Source organism: Oncorhynchus tshawytscha, linkage group LG12 (assembly GCF_018296145.1).
Source record: "Oncorhynchus tshawytscha isolate Ot180627B linkage group LG12, Otsh_v2.0, whole genome shotgun sequence".
Taxonomy (NCBI): domain Eukaryota; kingdom Metazoa; phylum Chordata; class Actinopteri; order Salmoniformes; family Salmonidae; genus Oncorhynchus; species Oncorhynchus tshawytscha.
In genome coordinates, this window is record NC_056440.1 from 58,850,292 (window position 1) to 58,864,891 (window position 14,600).

The 14,600-nt window shown below is 42.1% G+C and overlaps 2 protein-coding genes across 2 annotated transcripts; one reads left to right on the forward strand and one right to left on the reverse strand.

Annotated features, from left to right (window-relative positions):
• The first annotated feature begins 2,314 nt into the window (after positions 1-2,314).
• On the forward strand, positions 2,315-7,413 carry LOC112232218 (dnaJ homolog subfamily A member 2). Its single transcript, XM_024399029.2, has 9 exons — positions 2,315-2,468; positions 3,675-3,734; positions 3,903-4,129; positions 4,280-4,360; positions 4,528-4,661; positions 4,948-5,144; positions 5,841-5,985; positions 6,103-6,230; positions 6,600-7,413. Exons 1-9 carry the CDS (start codon positions 2,391-2,393, stop codon positions 6,783-6,785), a joined length of 1,236 nt encoding a protein of 411 aa, XP_024254797.1. The 5' UTR covers positions 2,315-2,390; the 3' UTR covers positions 6,786-7,413.
• Positions 7,414-9,742: 2,329 nt separating this feature from the next.
• cdca9 (cell division cycle associated 9) lies at positions 9,743-12,817 on the reverse strand. The gene is made up of 10 exons (XM_024399028.2): positions 12,513-12,817; positions 12,302-12,433; positions 12,165-12,205; positions 12,009-12,057; positions 11,877-11,935; positions 10,633-10,685; positions 10,400-10,486; positions 10,128-10,218; positions 9,965-10,051; positions 9,743-9,882 (listed from the first exon to the last, which is right to left on the reverse strand). The coding sequence occupies exons 1-10, from the start codon at positions 12,661-12,663 to the stop codon at positions 9,823-9,825; spliced, it is 810 nt and encodes a 269-aa protein (XP_024254796.1). The 5' UTR covers positions 12,664-12,817; the 3' UTR covers positions 9,743-9,822.
• Between the last annotated feature and the right edge of the window lie 1,783 nt (positions 12,818-14,600).

Consider the following 14,600-nt stretch of genomic DNA (forward strand, 5'->3'; position numbering starts at 1 on the left):
TCTTTCCTCTGGTCTAAAAAATATCCCTAACGCCCCAGGGCAGTGATTGGGGATACTGTCCTGTGTAGGGTGCCGTCTTTCGGATGGGACGTTAAACGGGTGTCCTGACTCTCTGAGGTCATTAAAAACCCCATGGCACTTATCGTAAGAGTAGGGGTGTTAACCCTGGTGTCCTGGCTAAATTCCTCATCTGGCCCTCAAACCATCACGGTCACCTAATAATCCCCAGTTTACAATTGGCTCATTCATCCCCCTCCTCTCCCCTGTAACTATTCCCCAGGTCGTTGCTGCAAATGAGAACGTGTTCTCAGTCAACTTACCTGGTAAAATAATGGATAAATAACATCTAGACAGAGGAATAGATGTGTTTTCTGTGTGCTTTTTAACATTTTGGTTCCATTTGGGGATTTTGAGTTCAGATGCGGACTATGGTGGTGAACCCAGAGAGTATAAAAGGGGGAATCTATAAAGGGATGCCCACACAAACACACCTGGTACAGGGTTGAATTTCCATGAAGTTTTTAAATTATAAATAAAAGCTAAAAGGGTCATTCGGGAGCTGATGATAAATTCAGAGTGATGTTAGAATGTAGCCTAAATAGGCTAGCAACTTTTAATTCAGAAATGTTGATATTACCTGAATGGTGGAATAAGGACTACACAGATGAGATTATTTTCTGATCTGACATTTAAAGCAAACAGACAGACAGACAGACATGGGCCACCATTTATTATTTCAATCACTGGTTGTAGGATTTCATTGTTTCATTAAAAGAGACCCTACTCACTTACCTGTGTCTGCCTTTCATTTTATAAGAAAACACTAACAGTTGCTCTGCATTAAAAAAAATACCAAAACCCCACAACTTAATGAAACAGCATGGGAATTGAAACTACTGAAAATAGCCTGAAGTTATGTTTTTGTTTAGTTGATGTGTACAAATACATAGTATTCTTAGCCATTTCAGAAGAATTTAAAATTAGTCTCCAATTCATATCATGTATATTGTAATTAATTACCATAATTGACTCTGCTCAGTCCTATAAAAATGTATTTATATGATTATATTATACATAGAACCGATGGAATAAAACATTTTTTGACTGAGTTTTGTGCAACCGGGCCTTTTAAAATTCCTCTTCAATCAAAATTCACTCTGTAGCATGCAGTGTATAGGATCTTATGTCCATTAGTGTCTGTAGCAATCAATGTCAATTACATTTTATTTCACTTAATTTACTGCAACACCATTGTTAGATGAGACACACAAAACACGGAGACAGACATCAGTCATAGAAGCCGAATCTCTCTCTCCACCATCCAACATCCCAACCTCTCTCTCTCTGCTGTCATGTTGCATTAGACAATACGATATGCGCTCAGGGCTTCATCTGTCTTAAAAAGGCAGAGGACAGACACAGAGTGCCACAAGTACCAATGGGGTCTGAAGCTACAACGGAGCCCTCAAAAATCCACAAAAAATTATCTATGAACATAGTCACAGAGGTCAACAGAGGGTGTTGTGGTGCTTGTAATTCTCAATCTGCCTAAATTGAAATAGACCCATAGTGATCTAATACTCAAATGATCAGTCACAAAGTTATGTGAACTCAAGTGTCCTTTTGTTCCAGGTTCCAGTCATTACAACACCTCATGGATACGATACACAGTTCATATTCCTACCAACATAGACCCAATGATATGATTCTGTAGGCCTTGATGTAAAGATATGGTGGACGGTGTCAACCAAGAGAGGACAAACGACTCCTGAAGTACATACAAAAATATACAGACTGAGCAAATACTGTGTGTCTATAAGTGCATGTGCGAGCTTGTATGTGTGTGGTTGTGATTTTGTCAAAGTTTCATCTTAGAGACATGCCACAAGAGGTCTCTTCACAGTCCTCAAGTCCAGAAGACGTACAGTACTAAATAGAGCCATGACTACATGGAACTCTATTCAACATCAAGTAACTCATGCAAACAGTAAAATTTGATTTTAAAAAAACAGACCTGTGGCATGCATATACACACGTACACATGGATTTTGTACTGTATCTATGTGGTTGTGATGGAGTAGGGGCCTGAGGGCACACAGTCTGTGAATGTATTGTAATGTTTTTAAAATGGTATAAACTGCCTTAATGTTCCTGGATCCCAGGAAGAGTGCTGCTGCCCTGTAAAATACCTGAATCAATTGCTCATGTATAATAGAGAGGAGAAAATATATGAGGTGAAAAGAAGGAAGTCACCCTATAATTGAGATGCACATCTTTTTTTCTAACGCCAGGAGAAAGGTTAAAGTTGACGCAACGTGTGACGTTTTCGACCGGCTCTTCTTCTTTCTCTTCTCGCTTCCCGTGCAGAAGGTCCGATCTCCAGCTTCATCATGGCGAACGTTGTCGATACTAAATTGTATGACATACTAGGGGTGTCCCCCACTGCCACTGAAAATGAGTTGAAAAAGGTAACGTTGACTGTAGCTCCCGATTTATCGAGTTAAATTTAATCTAGGTGCTGTGGAGTTTGAATTGTTCGTAGAAACAGGAAATGGGTTATTCTGGCTAAAAGCTAGTCTGGCCTAGCGTTAGCTAGTCTGGTAACGTTAGCTAGTTTGACTAGCTCTGTTTCTTGCTAACAAACGTTAGCGTCAATCAGCAAATACTTGTTAACTGTGTGTCCTGTACTACAATTTATCTGCCTTAATGTTTTAGCTAACTACCTCTGTCTTTGGCGCAAAGTCTTTTCGATGTTTGTACTTTGCGCTTACGTTAGCTTTCAGTTTCAACAATGATGGCATCTCGTAAAACGAACGCCGGCTTCGGGTATATATTTTTTGATAAAGTTAGCATGCGGTTGGTAGCTCTATCACCTGTCTTTTAGTTTAGAGTCCGCATAATACGCACTGTATTGTTAAATATTAAACATTTTACTGTATCAACTCGTTTGATAGCACTGGATTAGCAGTTTTGTTTACGTTTTTCCAGACTGGTGGTTGCTAACTAAGACAATGACTAGCTAGTAGCTAGCTAACTCTCGTGCGTCTGTCTGCTTATAACAGATAAAAGACGCAACCGAGTCGCCTCATACCAGGTTGCTATAGATAAGTTACTATATCAAGGTTACCCCAGTTTGATCTTGTAACGTTTAACTAACTCTTCGCTAACGTAGTGTGTGCCACCAAACGAGTTAGCTGGCTAGTTGCGTTATTTAGCCGGCTAACCTACGACGTTAACTCACGTGTTTACAGATTCATTCACAGTAATGGCATTTTGGGGCCAAATCTCCAAGGTCGGACATTTTGGGTTGATTTTGTTGTGGGAAAATTTGATTCATAGCTGGTTAATAGTTGTGAAAAACATTTGAACTGTTTAGCCAGTAGTTTACTTTAGTCATTGTGAGAAGGTGGCTAGCTAGTCCGTCAACGTGCATATAGTAGTTAGCTATCTTCCGCAGTTATTTTAAGCTCAATTTACTAGCTAGCTAATTTAGGCCAGCTAACTAACTTTACCGTAAAAAGCAACGTCAGATTCCTGTCAATATTTAATTGATGGCCACTACGGGGATTACGTAAAAAGTGGAAATGGTTATACAACTCATTGACTAACGTTAGCTAGCATAAATAATCGAAACCAGTGCCTTGTTGTATTCATGTGCTTGCCTTTTCTTTCAGTCATACCGGAAGCTAGCAAAGGAATATCACCCCGATAAAAACCCAAATGCTGGCGACAAGGTATTGAAATGGCTTGAAGTACATTTTTGGGGGAAGGGATACGATGTGGTCTAATGTGAGGAAAGGGTTCAATCGTTCCTTAAACTAATGAGTAGATGCAAAACGAATGTTAATAAATATCTGTAAATGTCATAACACTTACTGTACACCGGTCTCCTTCAAAAACAGTTCAAGGAGATCAGCTTTGCATATGAAGTGTTGACTAATCCAGAGAAGAAGGAGCTTTATGATCGCTATGGGGAGCAGGGACTGCGAGAAGGAGGTGGTGGTGGTGGGGGAATGGATGACATATTTTCACACATCTTCGGAGGTGGACTCTTTGGCTTCATGGGCGGACAGGGGCGCAGCCGAAATGGTGGTAGACGAAGAGGAGAGGACATGGTTCACCCACTCAAGTAAGCTTAGTCTATTTATTGGTGGTGTCACAGATCTCTTCAGTGATAATTAAATATTTTTTATATTATGATTCATTGTCTGACTGTTTAAGTGACCTGTGGTTTCTATGACCTTGCTACGCTCTCCAATTATGCGCATTGTTTTTTTAGAGTTTCACTGGAAGACTTGTACAATGGAAAAACAACTAAACTGCAGCTGAGCAAGAATGTTCTTTGTGGCACTTGTAATGGGTAAGTGTTTCCACTTTCATCCTTTTGTATCTGCAACAATTTTCCCTCAATTACTTCTCTAGCCCACATGAAGCAGTGTTGAGATCTTGCTGTTTTTGCTTGTCAATTATTGCATCATACGTGTTGATCATGTTGGTGTGTTAGACTAAAGGTTAACTTCTCAACAGCCAGGGTGGAAAGACTGGCGCAGTTCAGAAGTGTGTGGCCTGCAGGGGGCGTGGTATGCGCATCATGATCAGACAGTTGGCTCCTGGGATGGTCCAACAGATGCAGTCTGTTTGTACTGATTGTAATGGGGAAGGTAAGTAACAGTAGTTTAGAAACCCTATACTTGTAGTACCCAGATACGCATGATTTTAATTATATATTTCAAAAACTTTCAACTGGGCAATTCGGTTAAGGACAGTTATTTACAATGACAGCTTACTGGAGAACAGTGGGTTAACCGCCTTGTTCAGGGGCAGAATGACAAATTTTTTCCCCCTCTTGTCAGCTCGGGGATTTGATCCAGCAACCTGCCGCCCAAGGTAGCCTAGGTGGTTAGCAAAAAGGCTTTGACTCCTAAACTTCTATTGTTATACCCACAGGTGAGGTCATCAACGAGAAAGACCGCTGTAAAAAGTGCGAGGGCAAGAAGGTTAGCAAGGAGGTGAAAATCCTGGAGGTCCATGTCGACAAAGGCATGAAGCATGGGCAGAAGATCACCTTCGGAGGGGAAGCCGACCAGGCGCCTGGGGTAGAGCCAGGAGACATTGTCCTCGTCCTGCAAGAGAAAGAGCACGAGGTAGAGATTAACTGCTGTGCTCTGGACACCATGATCCCCACACCTTAAGACTGGCTCTTGTTAACTAAGGGCAATATTACAATGTGGAAACATATTAGTGAAGCTGCAACATTGATGTGTAAACTTGTTATTACTCAGCTATTATGTCTCGCATGTCTATGAGGAGTATAGTATAGGTGGCGAATGTTGAACAAAAGCGTCCAGCTGGCTGAGTTGGGTCCTCCAGCACTCTTGACTGGGATCCTTTGGGAGCAGATTGTAGTGACAGCACGATGCTGCTAGGCCAATGAGAACACATTGTAATCCAGTTTCCAGTACTGTCCCCCCACCCTCTGAGCCCCCTGCATGTCTGGCATAACTTGGTATTAATTATAGTCATGAGTGGCACGTAGTTCCTAATCTTGTAGTCCTAGAATTTCCACTCCATTGTCACCTCCAGACTCACTCCTCTGAAGATGGGAGAACAGACACATGTTAATGGCACCAGCCTGTCATGTGGAAAACAGACCAGTACAGTACCCTGACAGGATGTATATGCACCGCTACCTGGGGGGGGGGGGCTGCTGCTATCTTATGTTCATTATTTATGTGCCAGCAGTATCAGTTAGTTGCATTTCTATCAAGTGTTATTTTAAATTGGCCTATAACCATGTCTCTTACTATATTGACACTCTGCCTGTTTTCTCATGTCAACAGACATACAAAAGAGCGGCCCATGACCTGCACATGACCCATAAGATTGGCCTTGTCGAAGCACTTTGTGGATTCCAGTTTACGTTGAAACACTTAGACGGCAGACAGATTGTAGTCAAGTATGCTGCTGGCAAAGTCATTGAGCCAGGTAAGAATTGATCTTTTTACTAGTTTTACATGTGGAAGATGATACAACAGTATGTGAATATTAATCTGTGCAGTATATGAAAGCAATGTTTCTTTTAATACAATGTTTATTTTACAGGCTCTGTCCGAGTTGTTCGAGGGGAAGGGATGCCACAGTACCGTAATCCATTTGAAAAAGGGGACCTATATATTAAATTTGATGTGCAGTTTCCAGAAAACAACTGGATCAGCCCCGATAAACTCAATGTAAGTCATGGACTATGAAAAGACGTGTCCATTTCTGTCACAAGCTTGAATATTATGGTACTGTTTGTTCTATTATGGGATTGAATGACACAATTTGATCATTCCTAACAGATTAGGATTTTGACCCAGACCATACTAGTTATGTTTAGCGGCACTTTGTTTATATATAATTTTTTTTAAACCCCTTATGTGAATCTGCTACTTCAGCTTTTAAACACCATTTACTAATGATATTGGTATTTAAGAGCTAAGGTACCCCACAAGTGTGTATTTTTAAGGGTTTTGTAACGATAGCTGCATGCTGAATAGGGGGCTTTGCTAACTAGGCATAGTTTTTCTAATTTTCTGTGACCCTCTGTCAACCCCTAGGAGCTGGAGGATTTGCTGCCAACACGTGCCGAGGCTCCCATCGTGTCTGGGGACGCGGAGGAGGTGGACCTGCAGGACTACGACGTCAGCCAGGGCTCGTCTGGAGGACGACGTGAGGCCTACAACGACAGCTCAGATGACGAGGGAGGCCACCACGGCCCTGGAGTGCAGTGTGCCCACCAGTAGCATCTGGCGTAGGGGAGAATGTATGTGTTGCACCCGCCCAATCTTCCATCCCGATCACGCAGCCCTCACTCTCCTTGTGGCAACACCAGATAAGATGGGAAAAGGTCATTTCTCCTTTGATTGGTGTGTAACTTGCATTTTTTCATAGTATTTACAATAATTTAATTTAAACTAACCATAAAATGCCGTTTTGGCCTCAGCCTCTGGACTGTGAGGTGTGAGTTAAGGGAGGAAGATCCTGAAAGGACACAGGACACAAACATCGCATTTTTAGGTTTGTATGTATCTGTGCTTGATTTTTACCACTTGATTTCTTTTTGTAGGTTTTTACTTTTGTTTTCCTTTCTATATATTAAATTCAAACATAAGACAACATTGTGTATAATATGAAAGTGATTGTCGGTGAGCTTTATATCAGCTGCGCTTATACAGTGGTGATACAAATGGAAAACACCTATTTCTGTCCTCAACCCTGGTGCATGTTAAGACCGCATTGGTTCCTGCACTGATTAAACATCCAACCTATTGAGCGAAGCTGGGAAAAAATACTATTTAAAAGCAGCATAACTTCTGTGAAACAAGGTTTATTAAGTTGTTAAATAAACGTTCTTCAAATCTCAAACAGCAATACTGGATGTCTGTGATTCTGTCTTGTCCTTGTCTGGGAAATGTCATCAGTCAGGAAAATTATATTTCAGTTACCGTCTCAGTCCTTTGTCATTAATGTTGATGGGTATCATAGAGAATGAGAGGCCACTAGTGGCCAAAATGATGTTTTAGCATGGGCAGCACCATTGAGGGTTTCCACCATGCTTCCTGAGTTGTACCCTCAATAGCATTGGCATTGCCCATGCTGTCAAAGATAGACGAGTCATCTATGGTATGTTCTAGCCCCCCACACACACATAGCTGCCACTGTTAGCGTTGCTTACCAGACAGCCATTTGTGCATGTTTTGCATAAATAAGTCTAAACATGCTCCAGCTCTGGTCATAGCTAGGCTCATGCAAAATACATTATGCAGGTGCTGTTCAGCTCCTGCCAGGTTATTGTAGCGGTTTAGTCTTAGGTCACTATTTGTTAATTTGAGTCTGTATTGCATAAATATCTTAGAATTTATCTTAAATCTGAGCTGAGAGAACACTGGGCCTAGTTTCACAATTTACCAGTGTCTGGCGTTAAGCCCTCAATCGATTGCACCACCCCCCAGTATAAAGTCAAAGAGCCTCACTTGGAAGGTCGATTCCTTATAGCAGCTAAAGAACTCATTTGCATTCCTTCCAGCCCCCTAATTCAGGGCCCTCTATCTAGCACACCCTCCAGCATGGGGGATGCAACAGAGGACTCAGCTGGGATGATGACCTGTCCACTCTTATCCAATCAAGCACGCTAGGGATAAGGAGGATGACACGCCCAACATGGTGAAGGTGCTAACCAGTGTTGTGGACACATTCAGTCAAAACTAAAGGGTCAGGAGTCATTCCGAGGCTCTGATCACACGGAGTCCGAAGGAAGCTCTGCCTCAATACACACGATCCTGTGTGTGGCCTTAGCTTGATGACCCTGCAGCTAACCCATTCTTTAGTAAGGCCCCGGCAGCTACAGTTGTGCCACCTTCGGCTTTTCTTAGTTTCAGAGATGCTGGGCTGACCTGTGGCAAGGACACTGCCATGAGCAACGTAAAACATGGCCCGCTGACACAGGCCTACGACACAGCATCCCGCACCGGGAACTCTTCAGTGCTCGCTTTCATGACCAGAGAGCTAGACTACTGTCATCCCTGTTGTGGCTCACCCAAGCCCAATAACTAGACGGACGCTGAGAAAGCTCCCAGTGGTCCCCGGACTGCTCTTCAGCCCCACTGAGTGGGCCATCGAACGTAGTTAGGCTACTCACTGGAACCCAAATCCCAGGCATGACGTGTGAACCTTGCCACACTCACTCGGCCCAGTACAAGACAGCGATGCTGTCGGACGATTTACCCAGCAGCACCTGACCTACTGGACATCTCTCCTGGGGAAGGGCACGATCAGAAGAGTTAGATGGCTTTTACTCAACCTATGTCCAGTTCTGGATTTTATATTCTCCCCTTTCACATGTCAACGTTCTCTAGACACTAGCCGCAAGGGATGGTTCCCATCCCTGTGTTACCGGAACAGGCGTTTTCTGCAGTTCGCCTTCCAGGGCCAGGCATAAGTGTGATATTACCCTTCTGTCTCTCCCTGGATCCTCACAAGATGCGTGACCGCAGCCCTGAGCCTACAACATTTAGAGCCTTCCTTACCTTATGAATGCACAGCACAGCCATGGTCACTTTCTAATGGCATGTATAATAGTGCATGCACAGCATTTTTCTGTAACAATTTCAGTTGAATGCATTGAACAAACGTTCCGGCCACTGATGGGCATGGTCGTGAGGCCTCCGCGGTGACAACGTTAGGCCGGTCTAAGGCCCCAAACATCCCCTGTGCATGGATGCCTACTGTATGCCCCCCTAAGGCCCCGAGCATATATATAGCTTGCAACATCAGATCAGTTTCTCTAGTAACCCAAAACTGTCCGGTTCTATTAGATTTCTTCCCTGCGTACACAAAATCTAATTCAGTGTCATAGTGGGACTGCTTCAGCGTATGATTAGCCAGTCATAAATTGTATTAGCATTTGTCCTGTTAGGGTCAGAAAAAAGTGGTCAGTTAATCGATGTTACCATAAAGTGAAATTCCGGCACAACAAGTTGGGCTGTATGTATTTGTAAGTAGTGCATGACTGAGTGCCACAATACCTTATAGAAATTACCTGAGAGGAATAGGAGCTCAAGCAGAACATTTTAGGTGACCTCTTGCCCAAGTCGAGCACTGCTTGGAAGATCATTCAGTTTGGCCATTATCAATACAAAAGATTCAATAGGATGCTCACAACCAACTTCGTGGGGCTAAATATTGCTCACCAGCCAGTAAAGACAAATATACAAATCTTTATTTATAGTAAGTAAAACATGCACAGGTGGCATTAGTGGATCAATATTAGCTGTGTTGGTATCATTGCACACTCAGCGGCTGATTCGCTTTGACTTTGTTGAAAAGGTAGTCCATCAGTTTCTAATTGAGAAAGATCAGTGAGAATTAAATTGCAGGTGATAAATGATTAATTTCGAGATTAAATAAACAGAATACATTTTACCATCAACTTCTGCATCTGGAGGACAGCCATGTCATCCAGTAACCCGATGTCGACATCTTCAACAGTATCATCCGAGAGGCACAATGTCTTGGGAGAAAATGAGTGACTGGTTTAGACTGCTCGACCTAACTTAGAGCCCAACAACCTCAATATGAAACGTTACCTCTCCATGGGATGTAGAGATCATTACATGTGGAGACAATCCAGGCAGGGAGCAATACAGGTAGTCGTCACTGGCTGAGCGCAAAACAGATCTAGAAACATGGAGAATTTAGGACATAGTTTGATTAACTCAAGCATCCCTTAAAAAGATTCGTTTGTAAACTGCAGTCGACAACTGGTATTTTGGACCCAGTAATTGCAGAAAGACTGCAGTTATACTACACTGACTGCAATATTTTTTTCCATAGGGGATTTTGATAAGTGAAGACAAACCTGGGTTTTGTTCCAGTCAGTGGAGACTGATCACTGATTTTGGCAAGACGAGTTTTGGTTCTTTTGGTGTTTGTGGGTGTGGCACACCTGCAAGAACAAATGAGCAGAATCAACCAGAAGACTGTTTCAGCGAACACGACTGAATGAGTTCAAATCGGGTGTTTGAGTGGTGGACTGGAACAACTAGCAACCACCAGTTGCTCGCCAGGAATGATTAATATATAGGGAGTTACCGTAGGCTTCCAGTGCTGGAGCTATTGGCAAGTGACCTGGCTTTCTTGGAACCCTGTAGAACAAAAATACACAATTTAGTCCATTTTCTAAGTGGAAATGCCCAGTTACCTTTTCACACAGCCTAATGACACGCAAATAAAGTCGAGCTAAACTATACCTAGCTCTGCCTAACGCCGTGAACGATCCAAGACAAGGCAGGAAGGGCTTTCTACACCATCAAACTGAACATAAAATTACCATCCCAATTAGAATCAGTTAGAACCAATTGCCCGTCATAGCTGTGAGGTCTGGGATCCGCTCACCAACAAAGAATTCACTAAATGCGGCACACCAAATTGAGTCCGCATGCAGAATTCTGCAAAAAAAAAAGACGTGTACAAACGTAAGACACCAAATAACTCATGCCGAATTAGGTCGCTAATTATCAAAATACAGAAAAGCGCCGTTAAATTCTACAACTTCCTTAAAGGAAGTAACAAACCGTCCATAAAGCCATCACCGACAGTGATTGACCTGAAGAGTCCCCTAAGCATGCTGGTCCAGGGGCTCTGTTCACAAAACAAACCCCACAGAGCCCCAAGACCGCTTCAGCCACAGAAATCATGAGAAAATAAAATTACTTAACATTGGAAATACTAACTAGAATTCTAGCACAAACTAGAATGCTAGTTGGACCTAAAACTACACAGTGGTAGAATACCAGGCCACTGTGACTGACCCAAACTTAAGGAAAGCTTTTGACCATGTATCGACTCAGTGAGATCTCGTGCTATTGAGAGGCCGCCATAGCCGGTCTTCTCGAGAGCCAGGTTTGCTTACGTGCACACTGCCCACAACACGAGGTGGAAACTGAGCTGCACCTCCTAACCTCCTACCAAATATATGACCATAGAGACATTTCCCTCATTACACAGTCCCTCAACTCAAACCAATCAAGTTCTGAAACTCCCATAGCCATTGGGTGAAATACCAGTGTGCCATCACAGCAGCAAGATGTGTGACCGGTTGCCACAAGAAAAGGTCAACCAGTGAACACAGCATTGTAAATACAACCCATGCTTATTATCTTTTTTGTACTTTATTTGCACATCATTATAACACTACATAGCCATATGACATTTGAAATGTATTCCTTTGAAACTTGAGTAATGTTTACTGCATCTTTAATTGTTTATCCATTTCGTGCTTTGGAAATGTAAAACATGTTTCCCATGCAAATAAAGCCCTTTGAATTGCTAGCTACCTTTGATGGTTCTGTTGTAGCCTTCCTTTTATGAGCCGATGCACCTTCACTCACTTTCACTACAGAAATAAGAAAAATGTATAATTAACGACAAGTTCATATTCTTTTTAACTAGAGGAAATAGACCATTACCTTTACTAAGCTTCCTAGTGAGAGGCTGGTGAATCTCGGGTGATTCGGTCTGGAAATCAAATTTAAAAAGTTAGCTGCTCACATTTCCACAGTACACCACAAGGACGCAGCATTAACCCATTTACAGCCGGTCTGATAAGCCATGTTTAGTCCTACCTTTATGGCGATGGTGACTTCACCTGCAGAAATGTCATCCGCTAGGAAAGGACGGGGGGAAACAACTGAAATATAGTCACCACGCATGCATGCATTCATTCCAATAAATATTTAAAATACAATTGGAAAAATCACACCATTAATTAAATCTATTATCACTGTTTTTTGAAGCGCAGGTGGCATTTTCATCAATTCCACTTTAAAAACCCGATCGACTGTTGCAAGAGTCTGCTCCAATTTAGCCTCCATCTCATTTATACGGTCCTGTGCTGTAAAGGGGCAACATAGTGAATTCAGTTAATTTGAGGAAAACGGACGGTAGGGATGGGCCTACTATGAAATTAGTACCTTCTTTCTCAAACTGTTGAATAAAAAGCACCCCTTGCTTTTGGCGCATCTCCTTGCTAATTTGCCCATCTGACTGATTGCTGACTTTCCTTATCCTTCTTGGTGCCATGGTTTCATCAGTGTGCCTTTTTTCCCCCTGCTGCCGCCACATCTCCTGAACACTGATTTATAACCTTAAGGACACCAGGTGCTCCTGACCAGTCAATTAACCTTAAATTTACCCTAGAATCCACCTGGGGCCACTAATAGCTCAACTCACTAACCATTAGTGCTGGGCTGGGAAAAAACGGTGCACCCTTGTCCTGTGGGGCAATCTAATATACATTTAAAATATAGCCAAGTTTAAGATCTATCAACAGTTCAGCACTGGAAAGCTGGTGTTCTCTTCGGTGGAAGTGTGACACGCAGGTATTCAATGACTGGTGGAGAGTGAATTGTCCTCCTGTATTAGATGGTAGACTGTTTATTGTTGAACTGTGTCATTGTAGTTTCTGATGTTTGGGTAAATGGCAAAACATTAGATTCAGTAGTTTCCCCAAGTACAATCATTAAATTAAATTCATATCGCATGAAACTGAATCTCTGGATACATCTTCAGAGACCATTTATGCGTTTACACAGGCAGCCCAATTCGGATCTTTTTTCCCACTAATTGGTCTTTTGACTAATCACATCATCCATTTTTACAGATAAAAAATATCAGTATTGGGCTGCCTGTGTAAATGCATCCTTAGTTTCAGACAAATTTATTTTTAATCATCTCTCAAAAAGATCTCAAAAGTATTTATTGTACAAAACAGAAATAAAAAATGAAAATATGGAATTATGAAAAAAATTATGCATATCCAAAACAAGGAAAAACAGGGGTTAACAGCCTTATTTCAGTTAGAAACGACAGTTGAAGTCGGAAGTTTACATACACTTAGGTTGGAGTCATTAAAACTAGTTTTTCAACCACTCCACACATTTCTTGTTAACAAACTATAGTTTTGGCAAATCGGTTAGGACATCTACTTTGTGCATGACACAAGTAATTTTTCCAACAATTGTTTACAGATTATTTCACTTATTCAGTATATCACAATTCCAGTGGGTCAGAAATTACATACACCAAGTTGATTGTGTCTTTAAACAGTTTGGAAAATTCCAGAAAACTATGTCATGGCTTTGAAGCTTCTGATAGGCTAATTGACCTCATTTGAGTGAATTGGAGGTGTACCTGTAGATGTATTTCAAGGCCTACCTTCAAACTCATTGCCTCTTTGCTTGACATCATGGGAAAATCTAAAGAAATCAGCCAAGACCTCAGAAACAAAAATTGTAGACCTCCACAAGTCTGGTTCATCCTTTGGAGTAATTTCCAAATGCCTGAAGGTACCACGTTCATCTGTACAAAGAATAGTACATAAGTATAAACACCATGGGACCACGCAGCTGTCATACCACTCCGGAAGGAGACACGTTCAGTCTCCTTGAGATGAACGTACTTTGGTGCGAAAAGTGCAAATCAATCCGAACAACAGCAAAGGACCATGTGAAGATGCTGGAGGAAACCGGTACAGAAGTATCTATAGCCACAGTAAAACGAGTCCTATATCGACATAACCTTAAAGGCTGCTCAGCAAGGTAGAAACCACTGCTCCAAAACCACCATTAAAAAGCCAGACTACGGTTTGCAACTGCACATGGGGACAAAGATAGTACTTTTTGGGGAAATGTCCTCTGGTCCGATGAAACTTAAAATAGAACCGTTTGGCCATAATGACCATCGTTATGTTTAGAGGAAAAAGGGGGAGGCTTGCAAGCTGAAGAACACCATCCCAACCGAGAAGCATGGGGGTTGGCATCATCATGTTGTGGGGGTGCTTTGCTGCAGGAGGAACTGGTGCACTTCCTCATGATGCCTTCTATTTTGTGGAAGAAAATGATGTGGATATATTGAAGCAACATCTCAAGACATCAGTCAGGAAGTTAAAGCATGGTTGCAAATGGGTCTTCCAAATGGACAATGACCCCAAGCATACTTCCAAAGTTGTGGCAAAATGGCTTAAGGACAACAAAGTCAAGGTATTGGAGTGGCCAACACAA

Coding starts and splice junctions, on each gene's coding strand:
- cdca9 (XM_024399028.2), bottom strand. CDS start 12,663: ATGTGGCGGCAGCAGGGGGAAAAAAGGCACACTGATGAAACCATGGCA. Junction 10,686..11,876: donor CTACAACAGAACCATCAAAG/GTAGCTAGCAAT, acceptor TTTGTTCTACAG/GGTTCCAAGAAAGCCAGGTC. Junction 10,052..10,127: donor TCTCTACATCCCATGGAGAG/GTAACGTTTCAT, acceptor TTTTCTCCCAAG/ACATTGTGCCTCTCGGATGA.
- LOC112232218 (XM_024399029.2), top strand. CDS start 2,391: ATGGCGAACGTTGTCGATACTAAATTGTATGACATACTAGGGGTGTCC. Junction 4,130..4,279: donor GACATGGTTCACCCACTCAA/GTAAGCTTAGTC, acceptor TTGTTTTTTTAG/AGTTTCACTGGAAGACTTGT. Junction 6,231..6,599: donor TCAGCCCCGATAAACTCAAT/GTAAGTCATGGA, acceptor GTCAACCCCTAG/GAGCTGGAGGATTTGCTGCC.